The 16,798-nt window shown below is 36.5% G+C and overlaps 1 protein-coding gene across 1 annotated transcript; it reads right to left on the bottom strand.

Moving 5' to 3' along the window:
• Window positions 1-2,748: 2,748 nt before the first annotated feature.
• Window positions 2,749-5,436, bottom strand: LOC110459932. The gene has a single exon (XM_021512442.1). It carries the CDS (start codon window positions 4,262-4,264, stop codon window positions 3,593-3,595), a length of 672 nt encoding a protein of 223 aa, XP_021368117.1. The 5' UTR covers window positions 4,265-5,436; the 3' UTR covers window positions 2,749-3,592.
• Between the last annotated feature and the right edge of the window lie 11,362 nt (window positions 5,437-16,798).

Genomic DNA, 16,798 nt, shown 5'->3' with positions numbered 1-16,798 from the left:
TTACGGACAGAGGGACGGTCAAATAGACGAACAGGGTATTCTTATATAACCCCAAAGCTTTGTTTGCAGGTGGTATAACCAGATTTCCACAATTACCTGTGTTACAACATAATACATAACTGTATCCCTGTACAGTTTTGCAGTAGTGTTAAGTTCTTCACATGTTGTTTGACATGTCATTGATGACAAGCATCATTTACTCATAAGAAAGAAAAAAAAATGCATGAAACGGTCTTTCCTTCCACTGGCACAATTATTTATCATTCAGAACAACACCTCTAAAAAGAATACTTGGTACTATTATGGTCCACAGTGGTGAAAGTGTTAAATATGCAATGATCTTACATGATATTGTGTAATAAATGTGCATGTACTTCTTGTAAAAAAAAAAATATATTATATATATATTAAGGTAGAGGTACCACTGTACCAGTTATAATCTCAAAGAAGAGTTCCACTCAGAGTTTTTTGCCCTGGAGTATTCTCCCTTCTATATAAAAGATGTAGCAGCCAAAAGGAGTTTTTACTGGCTTAGAGTAACTTCCCCTGTCATCATGTATATTTCAAGATTTCAAGATTCAATGTTGGTACATGTTCTGTAGCCCATAAATTGAAAACTTATTTTGATGCATTGCATTTATGATTCCTGGATGGAAAGGTTGGTACATGTATAGTGTAGGCCTTGCAATGTTAAGTTTGTGAGCTAGATTGACCCCTTCAATTTTTATGTTTTCTTTTTCACATTTCAAACAAGAATTTTGTAAAATGCATTGCAATATGTCATTTTTATGTTTTCTTTTTTATTCATATTTTCAAACATTCACATTTCAAACAAGAATTTTGTAAAATGCATTGCAATATTTCATTTTTATAGAATAATTCTTTTGAAAAGGACTTTTGGTTTATTTGTGTTTTACGTCCTATTATATAACAGCTATGGTCATTTAAGGACGTACCAGGAATTGGTTTTGGAGGAAAACCAGAACACCCAGAGAAAAAAACAACGACTTGCTGTCGGTACCGGATGACAGACACATAAGCCTCAAGCCTGCGATCCAGTGGTGGAGGGCTAGTGATTGTAGATGGTCAGACGCCTGAACCACTCGGTCACCACGGCTCCTCAAAAGGACTTAAAACATTTCACAATAGTGACAATGGTAATATTATATTTGAACTCGTTGGTACCCTTTAACTCATTCACCCCTGAAGGCACATTTGAACTCTTCCAATTCAAAGGTTGGAATAGTTCATTATGAAATTTCAGAGGTGAATGAGTTAAAAGTGTTTTTTTCAGGAAAAAATGTCGAGCTTGACAGATAGCAAGAACTATGTACGTCACTAACGAAGGTAAACTAAATAAAAAACATTGACCCAAGTGATTAATTATCTTGGGCAAACAGATCACACTAAACCTAATCATTACTAAGTAATGAGACCACAGTAGGCCTACAGTAAGCAGAAGTATTGACATGTGATGTTTACCATTGGTCTGCCTATTTGTTCCTGTACATGCTAATAGGAGGATCAAAGCGAATTTAATTTGGCAAGAATCTCTTTATCCTTCCAATGCTCAGACAGTTAGTTTGTGAAATGTTTTTTGGAAAAAGTAAGACATCATTTTCCTAAATCTGTAATCCATCTTAAAAATGTCTAGTCTGCACATCTGTCCTGTGAATGTTTGTATTTGTCGAACATGATCACCATTTTCTCCACATGTAGATTCCGTAATTCTGAAAAAGTCTACAAAATCAGTTGGCATTTGTGTCAAGGCACAAACTTAATGCAAGACTGACTGACGTCGTGCACTTCAGTTTTTATCGTTTTGCTGTAGATCTGTTTTTCTCCCCCACACAATATAGTTTCCTCACTCCCATCTCATTGGATAAATATGCTATGAGTTGGTAAATATTTTGGTCAGGCCAAAAAAACACCTGTATATTTCAGGTAACATGACTGAATAAAATTGGGATTTGTTTTTATTTTGAGATGGGCCAATTTGTGGAAATTTTAAAAATCACCAAAATCAGTTATTCAGACCAATTGTATTTAATTTTCATGTGTCATAAAGACACTTATGATTTTAGACACGTTCAAATGGGACGTTTTGGTGAGATAACATTGTTAGGTAGAGAGGTAAAAACTAGGGTCAGTTGGGGTACCTGAAAGATACATATTTTTCGTTTCGTTTCATCCTTACTCACAGAGGGTAATACCCTGGACATTATTTCATTGGTCAATCATTTTATAATGATGTCAAGTAACAAAGCATTGTGATGTCATCTTTTATTGTAATGTCATAATTCATGGTAAGTGTTTCCCCGATTGGAATGATGTATTCTCAAGAGAAACCTATTGTTTGCTAGGATCTTACATGAGTTTCCATTTCATACGAGACTTATGAAACTTGTGACAAATTTTTTGATTTAGCGAGCCTACGGCGAGCTAAAATGAAAAGAACTGTGACGAGTTTCATAAATTTCTTATGAAATGAAAACGAGTGTAAAATCATTTTTGTCACATAACCAAGATTTGTGGCATTTATTCGTGTGAAACGACAATTTTCATGCAACCTTGAAATGTAAAAAGCCGCCATTTTGATACAGTGTGCAAGTCTATGACCTCATGTACTTGTCCTAGGTGTGACGTCACAATTGAAACTTTCAACCAATCACAGGGCTGATAGGTCATATGATATGGGTAAATACGGGAAAAAAAATTGACATTGGTATATTCACTGGATAACACAGTACATTATGTGATAAATACATAATAATATGAATGTTATGTAAGAAAAAGGCTCCCAAACTCATCGTTATTCCTTTATTAAATTGCAAAAGTCACTAGGTAAACCTTGTGTCTTAATACAATTTGAAAATTAACTTACTGGAGTTAGATAAACATGATAACCAACCATCACTCGTTGGTGAACCTCTATGTTTCTAATTAGGTCTACATTGTGTATCTTATCAGAAAGGACCCCACAAAAAACTAAACAGTACCAAGTTTATTTCATCATTCTTTAAAACCGGCAGCATATTTTAACAGCAATATATCAAAATAATCACATCACAGTTAAATACTTAAATTCTGTAGACTATAATCTGCATGACCTGTCCTAACAAACTACCTACCAAATTAGTCTGCAAATAAAAAATCTGCCTGTTTCAACAAATACAAAATATGTTTGTATCAACAAATACAAAATATGTTTGTATCAACAAATACAAAATTTGTCTAAATTCTAGACACATAATTGCATATATAAACACAAATTTTGCTTGTATCAGTAAACAAAAATCCTGTCTTAATACAAATCTTGTCTGTATCTATCTGCCAATACAAAATCTGTCTATATCAGTTAAAATACAAAATCTGTCTGTATCTGCCAATACAAAATCTGTCTATATCAGTTAAAATACAAACAATGCAGCATTGAATCAAATGAAAAAGAATAGCTACTAAAACTGTATACAATATACTGACAGCTGACGAAGGGCAATAAACTCCCTAAAAGGTTTAGTGTCAAGTCAGTGTTTTTAAAAGATTTCTTGAGCAAAAGTCAAATATATTTAAACAAACATATCTGATTTCACTATGTCATGTCTATCGGATCTAGCCTTACAGGGTATTTCAATCTTTTGTACGGTGTTGGCTTGCCATAATTCACTTGCCAAGACGGTGGTTTCTCTTTTTCCGATTTCTTTCGTCGACTCTCCATTTCTAATTTTAACAACTCTGACCTCCTCTGTGCAGTTAATCTAGAAATCCCAGTGTTCAATATGGCCGATTTCCCCATCGCAGCTAAAGCTGTATCACTGAGATTGTGTCGTAGCTGTTTCCATGGCACCCAGGAAGTGTTGTCGGGGTCGATCCTGAAGCCGATGGTGTGATAGGACGTAGGCGCTGTACAGGGGAAATGGACACACTGATACTTCCTTTGCGGCACAAGGAATTCACACGAGTTTGAGTTTCGCTTGAGTTTGTTTGAATCTGGGGTCACAGAGTATTGACGCATTGTATAACTTGACGTGATTCGCTGTCTTGCGCGTTCCTGTCCAGTACGTTCTCTTTCCTGCGACATTTCGTCCAGTTGTCTTCTTAGATTTCTCATCGACTGTTCCAACCTTGCCGTCTGAGAATTGCATTTGGTCTCCATGAAAGAAATCTGGTTTTCCATCTGTCTAGCGGCAACATTGTTCTGCTTTTTCGTGCGAATCGCTGGATGATGTTCAATGCCCTTTACTTCCCACTTGGCTTTCATCATGTAAAATCTATATCATTTATATCATATATCACTATTCTTCACAGAAAGTCTCATCTACTAACGGCAGAACTGCTTAAGTCTGAACTCATCTATCTGTCTTTCATATATTATGTGTAGCTAGTAACATGTCTATATATAGGTAGAAAAGCTATTGTTTCAAACACAAGACTACTTCAGATTTCTCCTGACTTCAATAATCCAATTTTAATCCTTTAGTTTGTGAGATGGAGACAATGCAAACAGGCTGGCACGGCGATAGAACAACCTGAAATGGCGTCATTCCCTTTTTACCTCAATACTTTCAACAAAAGAAATCCATTTTTGTTCAATGTTCCACATGAGAGTAATTTTTCCAATAACTTTGAGCTCCGGACTCTAATAGCATTACTGAATCTCAATGGCATCTATCAGCGAGGCAAAATGTTTATAAAGCACGCCGGACAGCTGGATGTCAGTAAATCCAAATACTGTGAAATAGGCGGGGAGGTGGAAATCCTTTGTACCTATTAAAATCCATGTGTAAGGTCCCAGCCTACATCATAATGGAAAATTCAATCTGTCTAACGAGGATTACACACCTCAGCAGTACCTGTTCAGCTTTACAGACTGAATGTAATCAATTGCAGCTAATGCTAAAAATTCAAGTCCAATAAAATCACTTTGCACCTTTTCTCACCTGGCCGTCAGCCAGTGTTGGGTTACCTGTCTGCCAGAGTTAGGTTACCAGTTGGTGTGATAACAGGTGATGTATACTCGAGATTCTGTTTACACACCGTTCAGTATCTAGAGATAAGGATATCAGAAACAGAAGCAATCAATTCAACTCTTGGTCCTATCATCCTTGAATAGTTTCCTTCAAGCCACAAGAAACAAAATTCTCATCCATCTTATTTGGATGTTCCTTATCTAATCAATGTAACTGGTTTTTGCTTTCACTGTTTATAGATTTCTTCGTAAAAGGTCTTTCCTTCCATTGAACAGACAGAGCAAGAATTTAAATGCTGAAATCCCTGTGTTATGCTGGCGAACTCAATGTGAAGTTGTAGAGGTTTGCTCTGTGGGCTTTACTGACTGTGCCAACAGTGTTGCAAGCATTACATTGGATTTGTGACATAAATAAACATCAGTTGTTATTTACATGAAAGTCAGTGATAAAAAGGGCGAACCTCTACTTAAAGCATGTCGGGAGCTACGCACACTATCCAATACAAACAATGACGTCACGTCTGACCCCCAACCCGGGAAATCTTTCTCCAGCTTAACATTGTGTAATATTGTACCCAGGTAATACTGGGGAATTATATCAAAAGTATATTGTGTACTTGTTGGTCTCCAGGTGTTTACTTTTAAAAGGTGCTTTATGTGTTATACTTAATAATATATTAAGGTATTTAGAAATACAGGATCAGTTAAATAACGGCTAAAATACTTCACCGAGACTTTGAATTGGGAATCTTACTCTATTACAACGTGGACACAAAGACATTTAATGTATAAGCTCCAGTACCATATAAACCAAATGTGTTTACGTAAGCAAGGCTCAAAGCATGGCACTTACCGGAAACATTTAACTTCAAAGAATATATTAAAGATTAAGTACAAAACACATGCTACTTCTAACTTTAATTTGTGTTTTAAAAATGCATTAATTTGTCGCAAAACTGTTTCGTGGAGGGCTCCAGTGTTTACCGTAAGGCTCTAACTCAAACAGTCCATTCCGTCAATACCAGAAACAAGTGCCTAATTGTTTGCTCTAAATGAGGATTCGGTGATAAAGCTAATACTTTCCGTGGCATTTCAATATACTCTCTGCCTGCGTCCACACAGCGATAGATTCCCATTGATCAAAGCATCAACATTGACACAAGCCGATATACATCACAGATATATGGCCCGTGTTTATGATAATACCCATATAGGTCTTATTGCAAACTACCAGGCTCGTTGTCAATGTGTTCAATACAATACATGACAAATGAACGTGAGAAGTGGATGCATGTTGGTAGACCAATTTGATGTGTGTGTGTTTAGCAAATACAAAAGATAGCAACACCCCTTTACAAGGATTAGGGTACACTGAAACACTTTTCCTCGTCCAGGCAATCTCAGCCAGACCAAAGAATTAACGAGGTTTGGACTTGTCAATGGGTTTCTATAAATCATCCTTGAATCTGTCCACCTAGAGTGACCCTATATCACTGTATACTGTATGTACTTCCTGGTATTTATTTGTACAGTGGAACCCACTTATTATGATATCGTTTTTTATGATATTTTCCCATGTACCGATTTTTTTCCTTCTTTAACTAAGAAAAAAGAAATCGCTAATTATGATATGGTCAAAGGTGGGACACCGCTTATTATGGTATTTTTTTCTGTTGTGAATGGATTTTACATAATACAAGGTAAAACCTCAGGTAGGTTGTCCGTGTGAAACACCTGGACAATTAAGCAATAGGTCCGGCTAACTGTACATCGCCCTAGGTAATCACCTGTCCACTCCAGGTAAATTTTTCACACCTCGCTTCAACCCAGTCAGCGAAAAAAAATAGATCGATCATCGCTTGCTGGTCACACATTTTAGTCTTAACAAAACATGTATCATGATCCTACACACTGTCTATACCACACTATCACAGTGAACCGTACTTTAAAATGAGAAATTTTCGCCGCAGTTTATATTTCATCTTTTTCACCCTCTACATTGAGGATGATTTTATCATTACAGTGAATTTAAATTAACAACAAAATATGCATTGTAATTAAATGTGAAAGATGACATTTACACTGGGTAAAAATTGATTTTAAGGGCGAAGGGCAGAAGTTTGACAGGCCAAAAAGTCTCCTGATATACAGTTTCACACTAAAGCTGTCTTCACATAGCATTTTTAGAAAACTGTTCTTCTGTCACTAATAACTAGAATTCATTCTTCAAGTTAAACTGTATCATCTTCTGAAATAATGTTGGCAACGAAAGAATAATTTTACAATATCACCATGATATGAAAATTTAATTTTTCAGCGATACAGAATTCATAATTCACCCGTGAAGACACATTTGAATTCTTCCAATTCAAAGGTTGGAATAGTTCATTATGAAATTTCAGGGATGAATGAGCTAATTATTTCATTAAATCCCCTTTCTTATACAACAAATCATATTTACACCAAGGTATGAACTATTAAGTTCTACACCTGATTAGATTATGGTGATCAACAGTCAAGTTTAAAGGGTCATAGGTCATACTTAACAACTTTTGTAGTCAAAAAGATTCTGTACAAAGAAATCTCATGAACTTCGTAACAGAAATACTTCATGTTTACAACATATTATGGTAACATCCAGTTCTACACCTGACCTCGGTGGTAATTGGTCAAGGTTAAATGGTCAAAATTTAAACTTGACCATATTAGGGAAGGGGGAGGGAGGTTAATAGATATATAGTAGGAATATCAACCCAAGAGTCCCTGGTTCCCATAGGTATCCTGTACAGGAGTGAATGACCTTCAACAATGAGGGGTGGAACGCCTTGTCTTTACCGCGTCTCTGTCTACAATACAGTGTCGGTCCACAATACAACGCTTCCTTTATTACTGGTACACAAGGTTGAAATTTCTGAAATTTTCTGACAATCACGAAGTAGTACTATTAGTCATTTGCCTAGTGTTTGGCAACTTAAGAATCTTTCCCCGAGGGTTGAGATTCCCCTATCTCACCCTCAAGGAGGTGAATGATTCTTTTTCTCTTACCCTGTTCATCCATTGTGTATTATATACACAATGTAATGATAATGTTACATGCTTAATTCAGGGTTGACGTGACGTTGATGGATTGTTGACGTGGCGTCGTTGTATTGTTGACGTGACGTCATATCATTGTTATGAATAGGGGAATTCCCCCGTCTAAACCCTAGGGTGAGACAAGGAAATCTCACAACGGCAAAAGTGTGGATAAACCTGTTCAGGGTAAGAGAAATCTATGTGACCTTCTACTTACTTTCCTCTTATTAACACAAGACTACTGTTGTGCTTGTTTTAAACAAGCCACATTAATTAGACATATTGAACTTTGATGTAAAAACATTTCTTATAGGAAATCATATTGAATAGGTTCCGTCAACACATGTCTAGTTGTTATATTCAAAACCAGATGGAATATGAACCACAGACAAAAACAGATAAATTGTGAAAGGTTTAATCAATGTACGCTTGATACATGATCAAATCTCATGTACATTATTAACCCCTTCACCACTGTATACCATAATGGACTCATCCAGATCAATGCATGGTAGAGTCTACTAAAGTTACATATGGGTGAAAGGGTTAAATAGTCAAATGTCGCGCATATCCATTTCCCCTGTGAACACTGGTGATTTGTCTAGGTATTTGCTGAAATGTAAACTCACAGTTTCATATTGCATTTACACATGATTTATTGCCATGTGCAGTTTTTAGATACGACACAAGCTGCACATCATAACTAGCAATGTATGTTCCAACTTAAACAAGAGGCCCGATGGGCCTGAATCGCACACCTGGTATTAATTTCACACATGTTCTCTTAAAAGTGGACTAAAATACAACTACAGGCAGAATATCAGTGTTTGATTAATAAGAACCTATTAAAATATTTAAACATATGACACCCGTGACCTTGAATGTCGAACAAGGACATTAGGTTGAACAGAATTTAAAGTCTTCCAACCAAGCATGCTTCTAGTAAAATATCATAACTCTGGACTTTTTGGTTATACAGAACAAATCATTTAAAGATTTAAACATATATTGATCACTGTGACCTTGAATATGGACGAAGGTCATTTATTTAAACAAACTTAGTAGCCATTCATCCCAGCATGTTACTGGCCAAATATCATCACCCTATGCCTCTTGGTTATTCGGAAGAAGTTATTTAAAGGTTTTAAACATATTTGACCCCTGTGACCTTGAAAATGGATGATGGTCATGTATTTGAACAAACTTGGTAGCCCTTCATCCCGGCATGCTTCTGGCCAAATATCATCACCCTAGGCCTTTTGGTTACTGAGAAGAAGTTGTTTCAAGTAAAAAGCTGACGCCAGACAATGGACGGACGACGGACGGATTACGGACGCCACACCATGCCAGGGACAAGTGAGCTAACAAGGCAATCCATATCCCTCACAGGTTTCAATTTCTTTATCTACCTCAAGATATAGTTCACAATGACATGCTTCTTGTACTCTGCACTCCACCTGCCAAGACATACTTGCATACCAAGGTCAAACCATAGGTCACAGTGACCTACCTTTTGTACATGACACTTTGCTTTCCCAAGATGTACTTACATACCAAATTTGGACACTCCAGGTGAATAAGTATAAAATATGCCCAAGAAAATTGAGGTCAAAGTTCCAGCCATAGATCACAGTGACCATACCTACTAAATGACCTGCATCTTGCGAGTCACACCTGCAAAATTAACCAATAACACGCGACCATCTTATGACCCGCACGGGTGATACAAATATCCCGCATTCCGTCAACATGACCTGGAATCACCCGCTGCCGTAGCGCTCGTATAAGTATCTCTGGAAGTGTTCAATTTGTGTGTCTCTGAAGTTTAGCATTCATGTATATATATAAAGTCCATACACTATTCGAAATGTTTCAAAATGGCGGTCTCCCTTTCGTGGAAGCCAGGCAAATTTGAAAGGTGAGTACTATTTACTATTATAACAGTGCATATATTACTGATCGTAGTAATTTCGATTTCACATGCACAACCGTTATCTGGACGGCGTTCAACGTAAGAAAATAGAATAAGTATGCCTGCTTTCACAATACTTAGTGGGGAAAAGATTTTGAGTGGCTTCATAATAATGTTGAGCCCAATCATTTTTATTGTAAACTGTATACTTAAATATTTTTCGGTAGGATCGGGTGCTCTTTACGACATCAAGACGTACGCACGATTAACGATTTTCACAAAATCTGACGACAAGGTTATAAACACAAAGTGGTTATTTAGTAACTTCAAAGCTGAGCAATATTACTTGCACAAAGGCAGATCATGATCATTTTACCAAAACCTGCATGAAAATGCTTCTGATATCGATTGTGAGATTGCTTAAAAATGTGCATGCAGTCATACAAATATGTGTGTACCCATATGTTATACCAATACAAACATGTGTGTACCCATATGTTATACCAATACAAATATGTGTGTACCCATATGTTATACCAATACAAATATGTGTGTACCCATATGTTATACCAATACAAATATGTGTGTACCCATATGTTATACCAATACAAATATGTGTGTACCCATATGTTATACCAATACAAATATGTGTGTACCCATATGTTATACCAATACAAATATGTGTGTACCCATATGTTATACCAATACAAATATGTGTGTACCCATATGTTATACCAATACAAATATGTGTGGACCCATATGTTATACCAATACAAATATGTATGGACCCATATGTTATACCAATACAAATACCTGTATTTAACAGAAATGTATTTTTTTATTTTTAATTTCTTTTTCCAGTTTCCAACCTGGCAGTCCGATTTCCAATGTAGAACATAAAGATGAGAGGGAGAAATAGATAGAGGAGCTTCTAGATGAGTTCATGCTCCCAGGGGGCATCAATGACAAAAGATGCAAAGTTTACTACAATTAACTCAAACTACCCGTATGCACAGGGAAATTCATATTTTGAAGAGAGAATGTAATGATACAAAATGTGTGAAAAGATTTGTTTTATGTATTAAGAAAAAAAAAAATGTCCTAATTAAATAATAGCAGAAGACACAACATATATGTTATGCCGTAACGACACAAAATATGTTGTTTTGACGTGAACATTTTGTCACGCATTATCACATCACACAGAATTTCCCAATGGGGGTCATGACCCCTATAGGGTGATTCAGGGGTTAGTAGGTATGAGTGACCTATTTTTGTACATGACACTCTGTCTACACAACCTGCTCAAGATGTACTTGCATACCAGGTGAATTAGTATAGGAAATATGCTAATACGTGTATTATTATTCTATTATGGCCCTTTCCCGAGGGAACTGTTCTCTTATAGTGTTGTCTGGGGAGGTATAGTGCCCGAGCCGTTAGGCGAGGGCACTATACCTCCCCAGACAACACTATAAGAGAACTGTTCCCGAGGGAAAGGGTCATAATAGATTTAGTACATCACATGACTGTACTAACTGTGACTGCAAATTGTGTCGCCTGCTTCGTTTTCATACATTGCTGAGCCTCTGCAAAGCAATCGGCATTCCCGGTCCCGAATCTCAAAGCCATTTTGGCAGACGACAACAATGAACTGAAAGTAGAATATGTACAGCGCCCCCTAGGAGAAGGGGCGCAACTCTTGGCGTCACGCTACTTTTCCCGCAGTCTCAGCGGTCCAAAAAAAAGGTATAGTGCCCGTCTCCAGGTATAGTTCCCGTCGTCAAGGGCGGATGCTAACTATACCAAATAGAGCAAGGGTATTTATCCAATAGCTATCCTAGTAATTATCATGTGATGTACTAAATATGTATAAGCTACTGTGACAGAAAGATCTATATAAACTTACCACCAAATGGCGCCCCTTTTCTGTCGTATGTTCCATTTTTAGTGCACTGGTGGCTTGGGTAACCACTGGATTTCTTCCGTAACTAATATCTGGAAGTTTGGGTTTTTCTGCCACTGATCCATCATCAGCTTTTGTTTTACTGTGGAAGAGAAACCAGGGGTGTTTTAATTTATCACGGTCCAAACGGTTAAACTAGTTGAACCAGAGTCGTTCGTTTATGAAATAAGGTCAGCCCTAGTAATCTGATGCTGCTTTCAGGCGAGCCTTGACAAAGCCTTGCAAGGCCTGCATAAACATTTGCAGGTCCGCAAGGATTTATGACCAAAAATGTTACATTTAAAAATGGACATACCGGTTGTTCCGCATAAACGAACAGGCCCCTGATCAATAAATTATTGTACCATAAAAACCCACATATTTTGCTCAACTATGTAATTTTCACAGGTAATTTTTTCAGGCTGAAAATGCTGAGAAAAAAACCCTTCAACTTAAGGACCCCTGTCCTACTGCACTGAAGTCCTGCAAAGTATTGCTTTCTCTTCAACAAGAGTACCGCGGGGCGGAACAAAATACAACCGTCGAATGCCATATAGTGTTATATACTTTCTTACATTGAAATAAGATCTGCATCATTCTAAGAGTGGTTGGCTGACATGCTATAAAAAATGTAGGAGAAAATCTTGGGACAAAAAATCAAATACTGTAATGAACAAATGGCAATAACTATTGAAAAAATAGTCGAATCAAAATTATTTTCTAGGAAACACAACAACATATCATGATTATTTAACCTATTAAGTTTCAAAGAAATCCATCAAAAAATGTAGGAGGCGATCTCCGGACAAAAAATCAAATTCTGAAATGAACAAAGGGCAATAACTTTTGGAAAAATTGTCGAATCAAAATTCTTTTAAGGGAGACAAAACTTCATATCATGATTATAATGTATACCAAATTTCAAAGAGATTGGTTGAAAAATGTAGGAGGAGATTGCCGGACAAACAAAAGTTTACGCCGGACGGACGGACGGACGACCCCATACCATAATACTACCGTCAAATTTGACGAAGGTATAAAAACGATTTATCAAAGCAATAGTCATGCGGGAAAAAATAGTTTCCAACACTTAGGTACACATTTTAGCAGTGGTACAGGGATCCTTAAGTATTTTCGGCATCATTTTCCCCCCTCACGAATGATGTCTAGAATGCCTGGAAAATTGACTTCCAACAAGAAACTTTGACGCATATATCTACATTTTCATGTCATTAATTAATTAAATATATTATTTGTTTATTAACAGTTATTTAAAAGAAAATATCTAGTAGAAAAATAAATCTTTGTACCTGGTACACAACTGTGTTGTATCTTTGAGTAAGATACTTAACTCAGCATGGTCCAGTCTACTCAGCTGTAAATGAGTATGTGATTGGGCAGTGCTAGAATTGTAGAATGCTAGCTGTGAGCGCCGAAATGGCAGCACAGGCTGTTTCCTCCCCAGGGAATTGAGAAAAATATGGGCTGGTTGCAAAGGCCCTATAACCATGGATAATAATTTGTGACAACCTATGAACTAGGTTGTGATAAAGCAGTTCAAACTCATCCCTGTCACCAAAAGAAAACTAACCTCTGCTTTATCTTATCCTAGGAAATTTAACCCAGGCCTTATTACTCCTGAAAAACTACATTGTATAATACCAAATACAAAATAAAGATATTTTGAATTTTTATTAATTTGAAATTATAACTTACCTGAAAGCTGCATTCTGAAGTTTCTTTTCAAAACTTGAAACTTCACGAAGAAATATTTCTGCAATGAAAAAAAAACAAAAAAACATTATCACAACTGACAGGAAATTAGAATAAATTTTCTGTCCACATATGAAAACTGCAGATCATATTTGTGCTATTATTTTAACAACCTGTAAAATTGCACCAGATGTATAATCTCCTTCTAACCTCAAAGCCTGTCAATTTTACCACCACGTGGCTGCAAGATTTTATTGATGCACATCAAAGAATCAAACTAGTCTTCTTGTCCATCCACAAGGTTACGTACACTGAGCCTTCAATTTTGTCATTACATATTCCAGGGGGGCAGAGAATGTAAGTGAGTGTAACCCCAAGAGTATCAAGGATGCTGTATGCTATCAAACAACCTCACCTGCTTTCTTTTCATCTATGTCTTTCAAACTCTTGAGGTGCTGCTTTGCTGCTTCTAGACCTGCACAGAAAATGATATTATATGGAAGTAATAGAATTTCTTTCCTACTATTGTGAAAGACAATTATTTCAATAAAGCGATCATATTTTGAACAATTTCATATTTAAAGTACTAGCCCACAGGCAAACTATGAAAAATTCCACTTGCCCTACCTATATATTGTAAGTATGAAAAAAGAAATCTCTTGTCCTGATTTAAGTCTACTAGCTTTCGGTGTTGGGTTAGTTGAAATGTATGCCCCCGATTTAAATGACGTCAAACTGCCTGTTAAAGACAACTATCTGGTGTAAAGTTATTGAAGCAGTCTGAATGTATGTTAATTATACTTACTTGAGCAAGCCTCTTCTGCGAGTTCCAAGTGAAGTTGACACTGGGCCTGTCGCAGGAAGAGTTTATGGAGCAGACGGGCAGGGTAACCACTCTCCCTGGCTGCTGTGATGTTGGCAAGGCAGGCCTAAGTGGTAAGCAAGGGCAGGTCATTTGACAGTTACAAATAACCAATAAAAATTGCTTTACTTTTCGTATAAAATATATAAACAAAAGGCCCAATAGACATGTATTGATCACTTTTTATTCAATGTGATGCTGCTCAAATCAGCAACCTTTAAAATAGGTCAAGATCAAAGTTATTTAAACAAACGTGACAGAAAGCAAGCTACTATGCTTCAGGATAAATATCATTATTCTTTAAGTTTTAATCATCTTATGCAAAGAGTGAAAGATAGCAGCCAACATTGATGTAGATATGTCAGACTAACCTGGTACTTCAGTAGATGGAAGAATGTAGCCGACGTATTGGCATAGGCTAAAGCTAGGTCCTCTGTACTATCACCTCCTGGAGCATGCAAAACTGCCTACAAAATAGCACAAATTTTACATTTTTTTCATTCAAACAATAATTACCTATTGAAGTAAAGATGGCTTTTATTTTTAATACATTTTAAATGCATACCCCCACCCCCAGTACTAGAAATTTAAAAAAAAAAAAAGTTGATAAAGTTTACTATTGAAGTTTAAGACAAAAATTGATAAAATCAGCACTCCATCATTATGAAGTTGACCTTTCAAGCATATGTTTGTATTGTTATAAGTAACATATCATAAGCATTGTACCACGATACGTATGGTATCATAAGGTATGCGTATCGTGGAACCCCTTATATTGAGTCACAGACCTGTCTTACACTTACAGTCAGAAGATTTGCAATTTGGATGATAGACATACAATGTACAGCCTATATACCATAACAGTGACCTTTGCCTTGACCAGGAGCGATCTTAGATTTATTCCCGAATTCAAGTTAATGTGGTGTTATTCCCATAGGATATCAACCAACTACCATTTACAACCATACTTAAACATCAACAGTGTTAGCCTTTTAGAATGACCTGACAACTTGGGAAAAGGATCCATTTGGGTTTATTCGCAGACGTGTACAGACATTGCTTACAAGCTGCTGGGAGCCTGATCTTGTACGAATCCCAGTACGAGACTCTCCTATAGTCTATATCCCATAGATGCTTAAAGCTATAGTCTATATCCGAAATGTATAACTATAGACCAAAAACACTTCAAACTGCACCTCTTAATGAAACAGTGTATCACCATGCTAAGTTTCAGGAATCTAAGACTCCACAATTTTGAATAATCTCCAGAAATATTTGTGTGAATGGACAAATGGACAGACATTACGGGGGCAACATTATAGATACCTCCAGGTAACAGTGCAACGATTCTTCATATTTCTTCAGCTGGAAGAATTTGTTCCCTTCATCACGGTAACGTTTGGACTTTTCCACAGACTTGCAATGAACTTCCTTACAGTTTTGAAGACAGAAGCTCAGCCATGGGATATTTCTGATGTGGAAACATAATATTAGCATTTGTTACTACAAAAAAGGCAGAATCTTTACCAAACTTTGTGAAATATGTGATACATGTGGTTTCTTTCTGCGTTAATTTTCAGAGAAAAATTCTGTTGATAACTATAAGGAAATCATAGACATCATTACTATAGGTGTTGAAAACATACTTTCTCCCACATTCAATATAAGTTTCCTTACTCCCGACTCATTGGATAAACCTGATGGGAGTAATGGTAAACATTTTTGGTTACGCACTAGCTCTATAATACACATATATACATATGTGGCAGATTTTTATTGTACATATGATTAAGGTCACCTTCTAGCTTCGAGCTTAAGGGGGAATTTCTCTTTATCTCAGTGGTAGAGCGTCCGACTGGGAACCTAGGGATCACAGGTTCGATCCCCCGGCCGGTGGAAGCATTACCCTTACCGACAAATTACGCAGTTGTTCCGCGAGTGTGGAAAAAATGCGGAAAATGTGTGGATTTTTTATTTTTACGCATGTTTTACGCAAATGCGGAAACGGTGGTGTGGAAAATGTGTGTAAAATATGCGGAATTTTGACTTAGTCATTTTCAAATGCGGAAAATATGTGGATTTTTTATTTTTATGCATATTTTACGCAAATGCGGAAATCATGATGTGGAAAATGTGTGTAAAATATGCGGAAATTTGACTTAGTCATTTTTAAATGCAATTTTGGACTTAGAATAATTTCAAGGTGTAACATTCTGGACTTAGAAATTTTTTCAAAATATATGAGATTTTCAATGGATTTTTTTCCCCTGGTTTCTGTATGCCAACGATATTTTAATCATATGAATAGTAGTTTCTTCAAAA

Source organism: Mizuhopecten yessoensis, unplaced genomic scaffold (genome assembly GCF_002113885.1).
Source record: "Mizuhopecten yessoensis strain PY_sf001 unplaced genomic scaffold, ASM211388v2 scaffold10275, whole genome shotgun sequence".
Classification (NCBI taxonomy): Eukaryota; Metazoa; Mollusca; class Bivalvia; order Pectinida; family Pectinidae; genus Mizuhopecten; species Mizuhopecten yessoensis.
The sequence above is the reverse complement of the archived record's forward strand: the minus strand, read 5'-3'. Positions and strand labels throughout refer to the sequence as shown.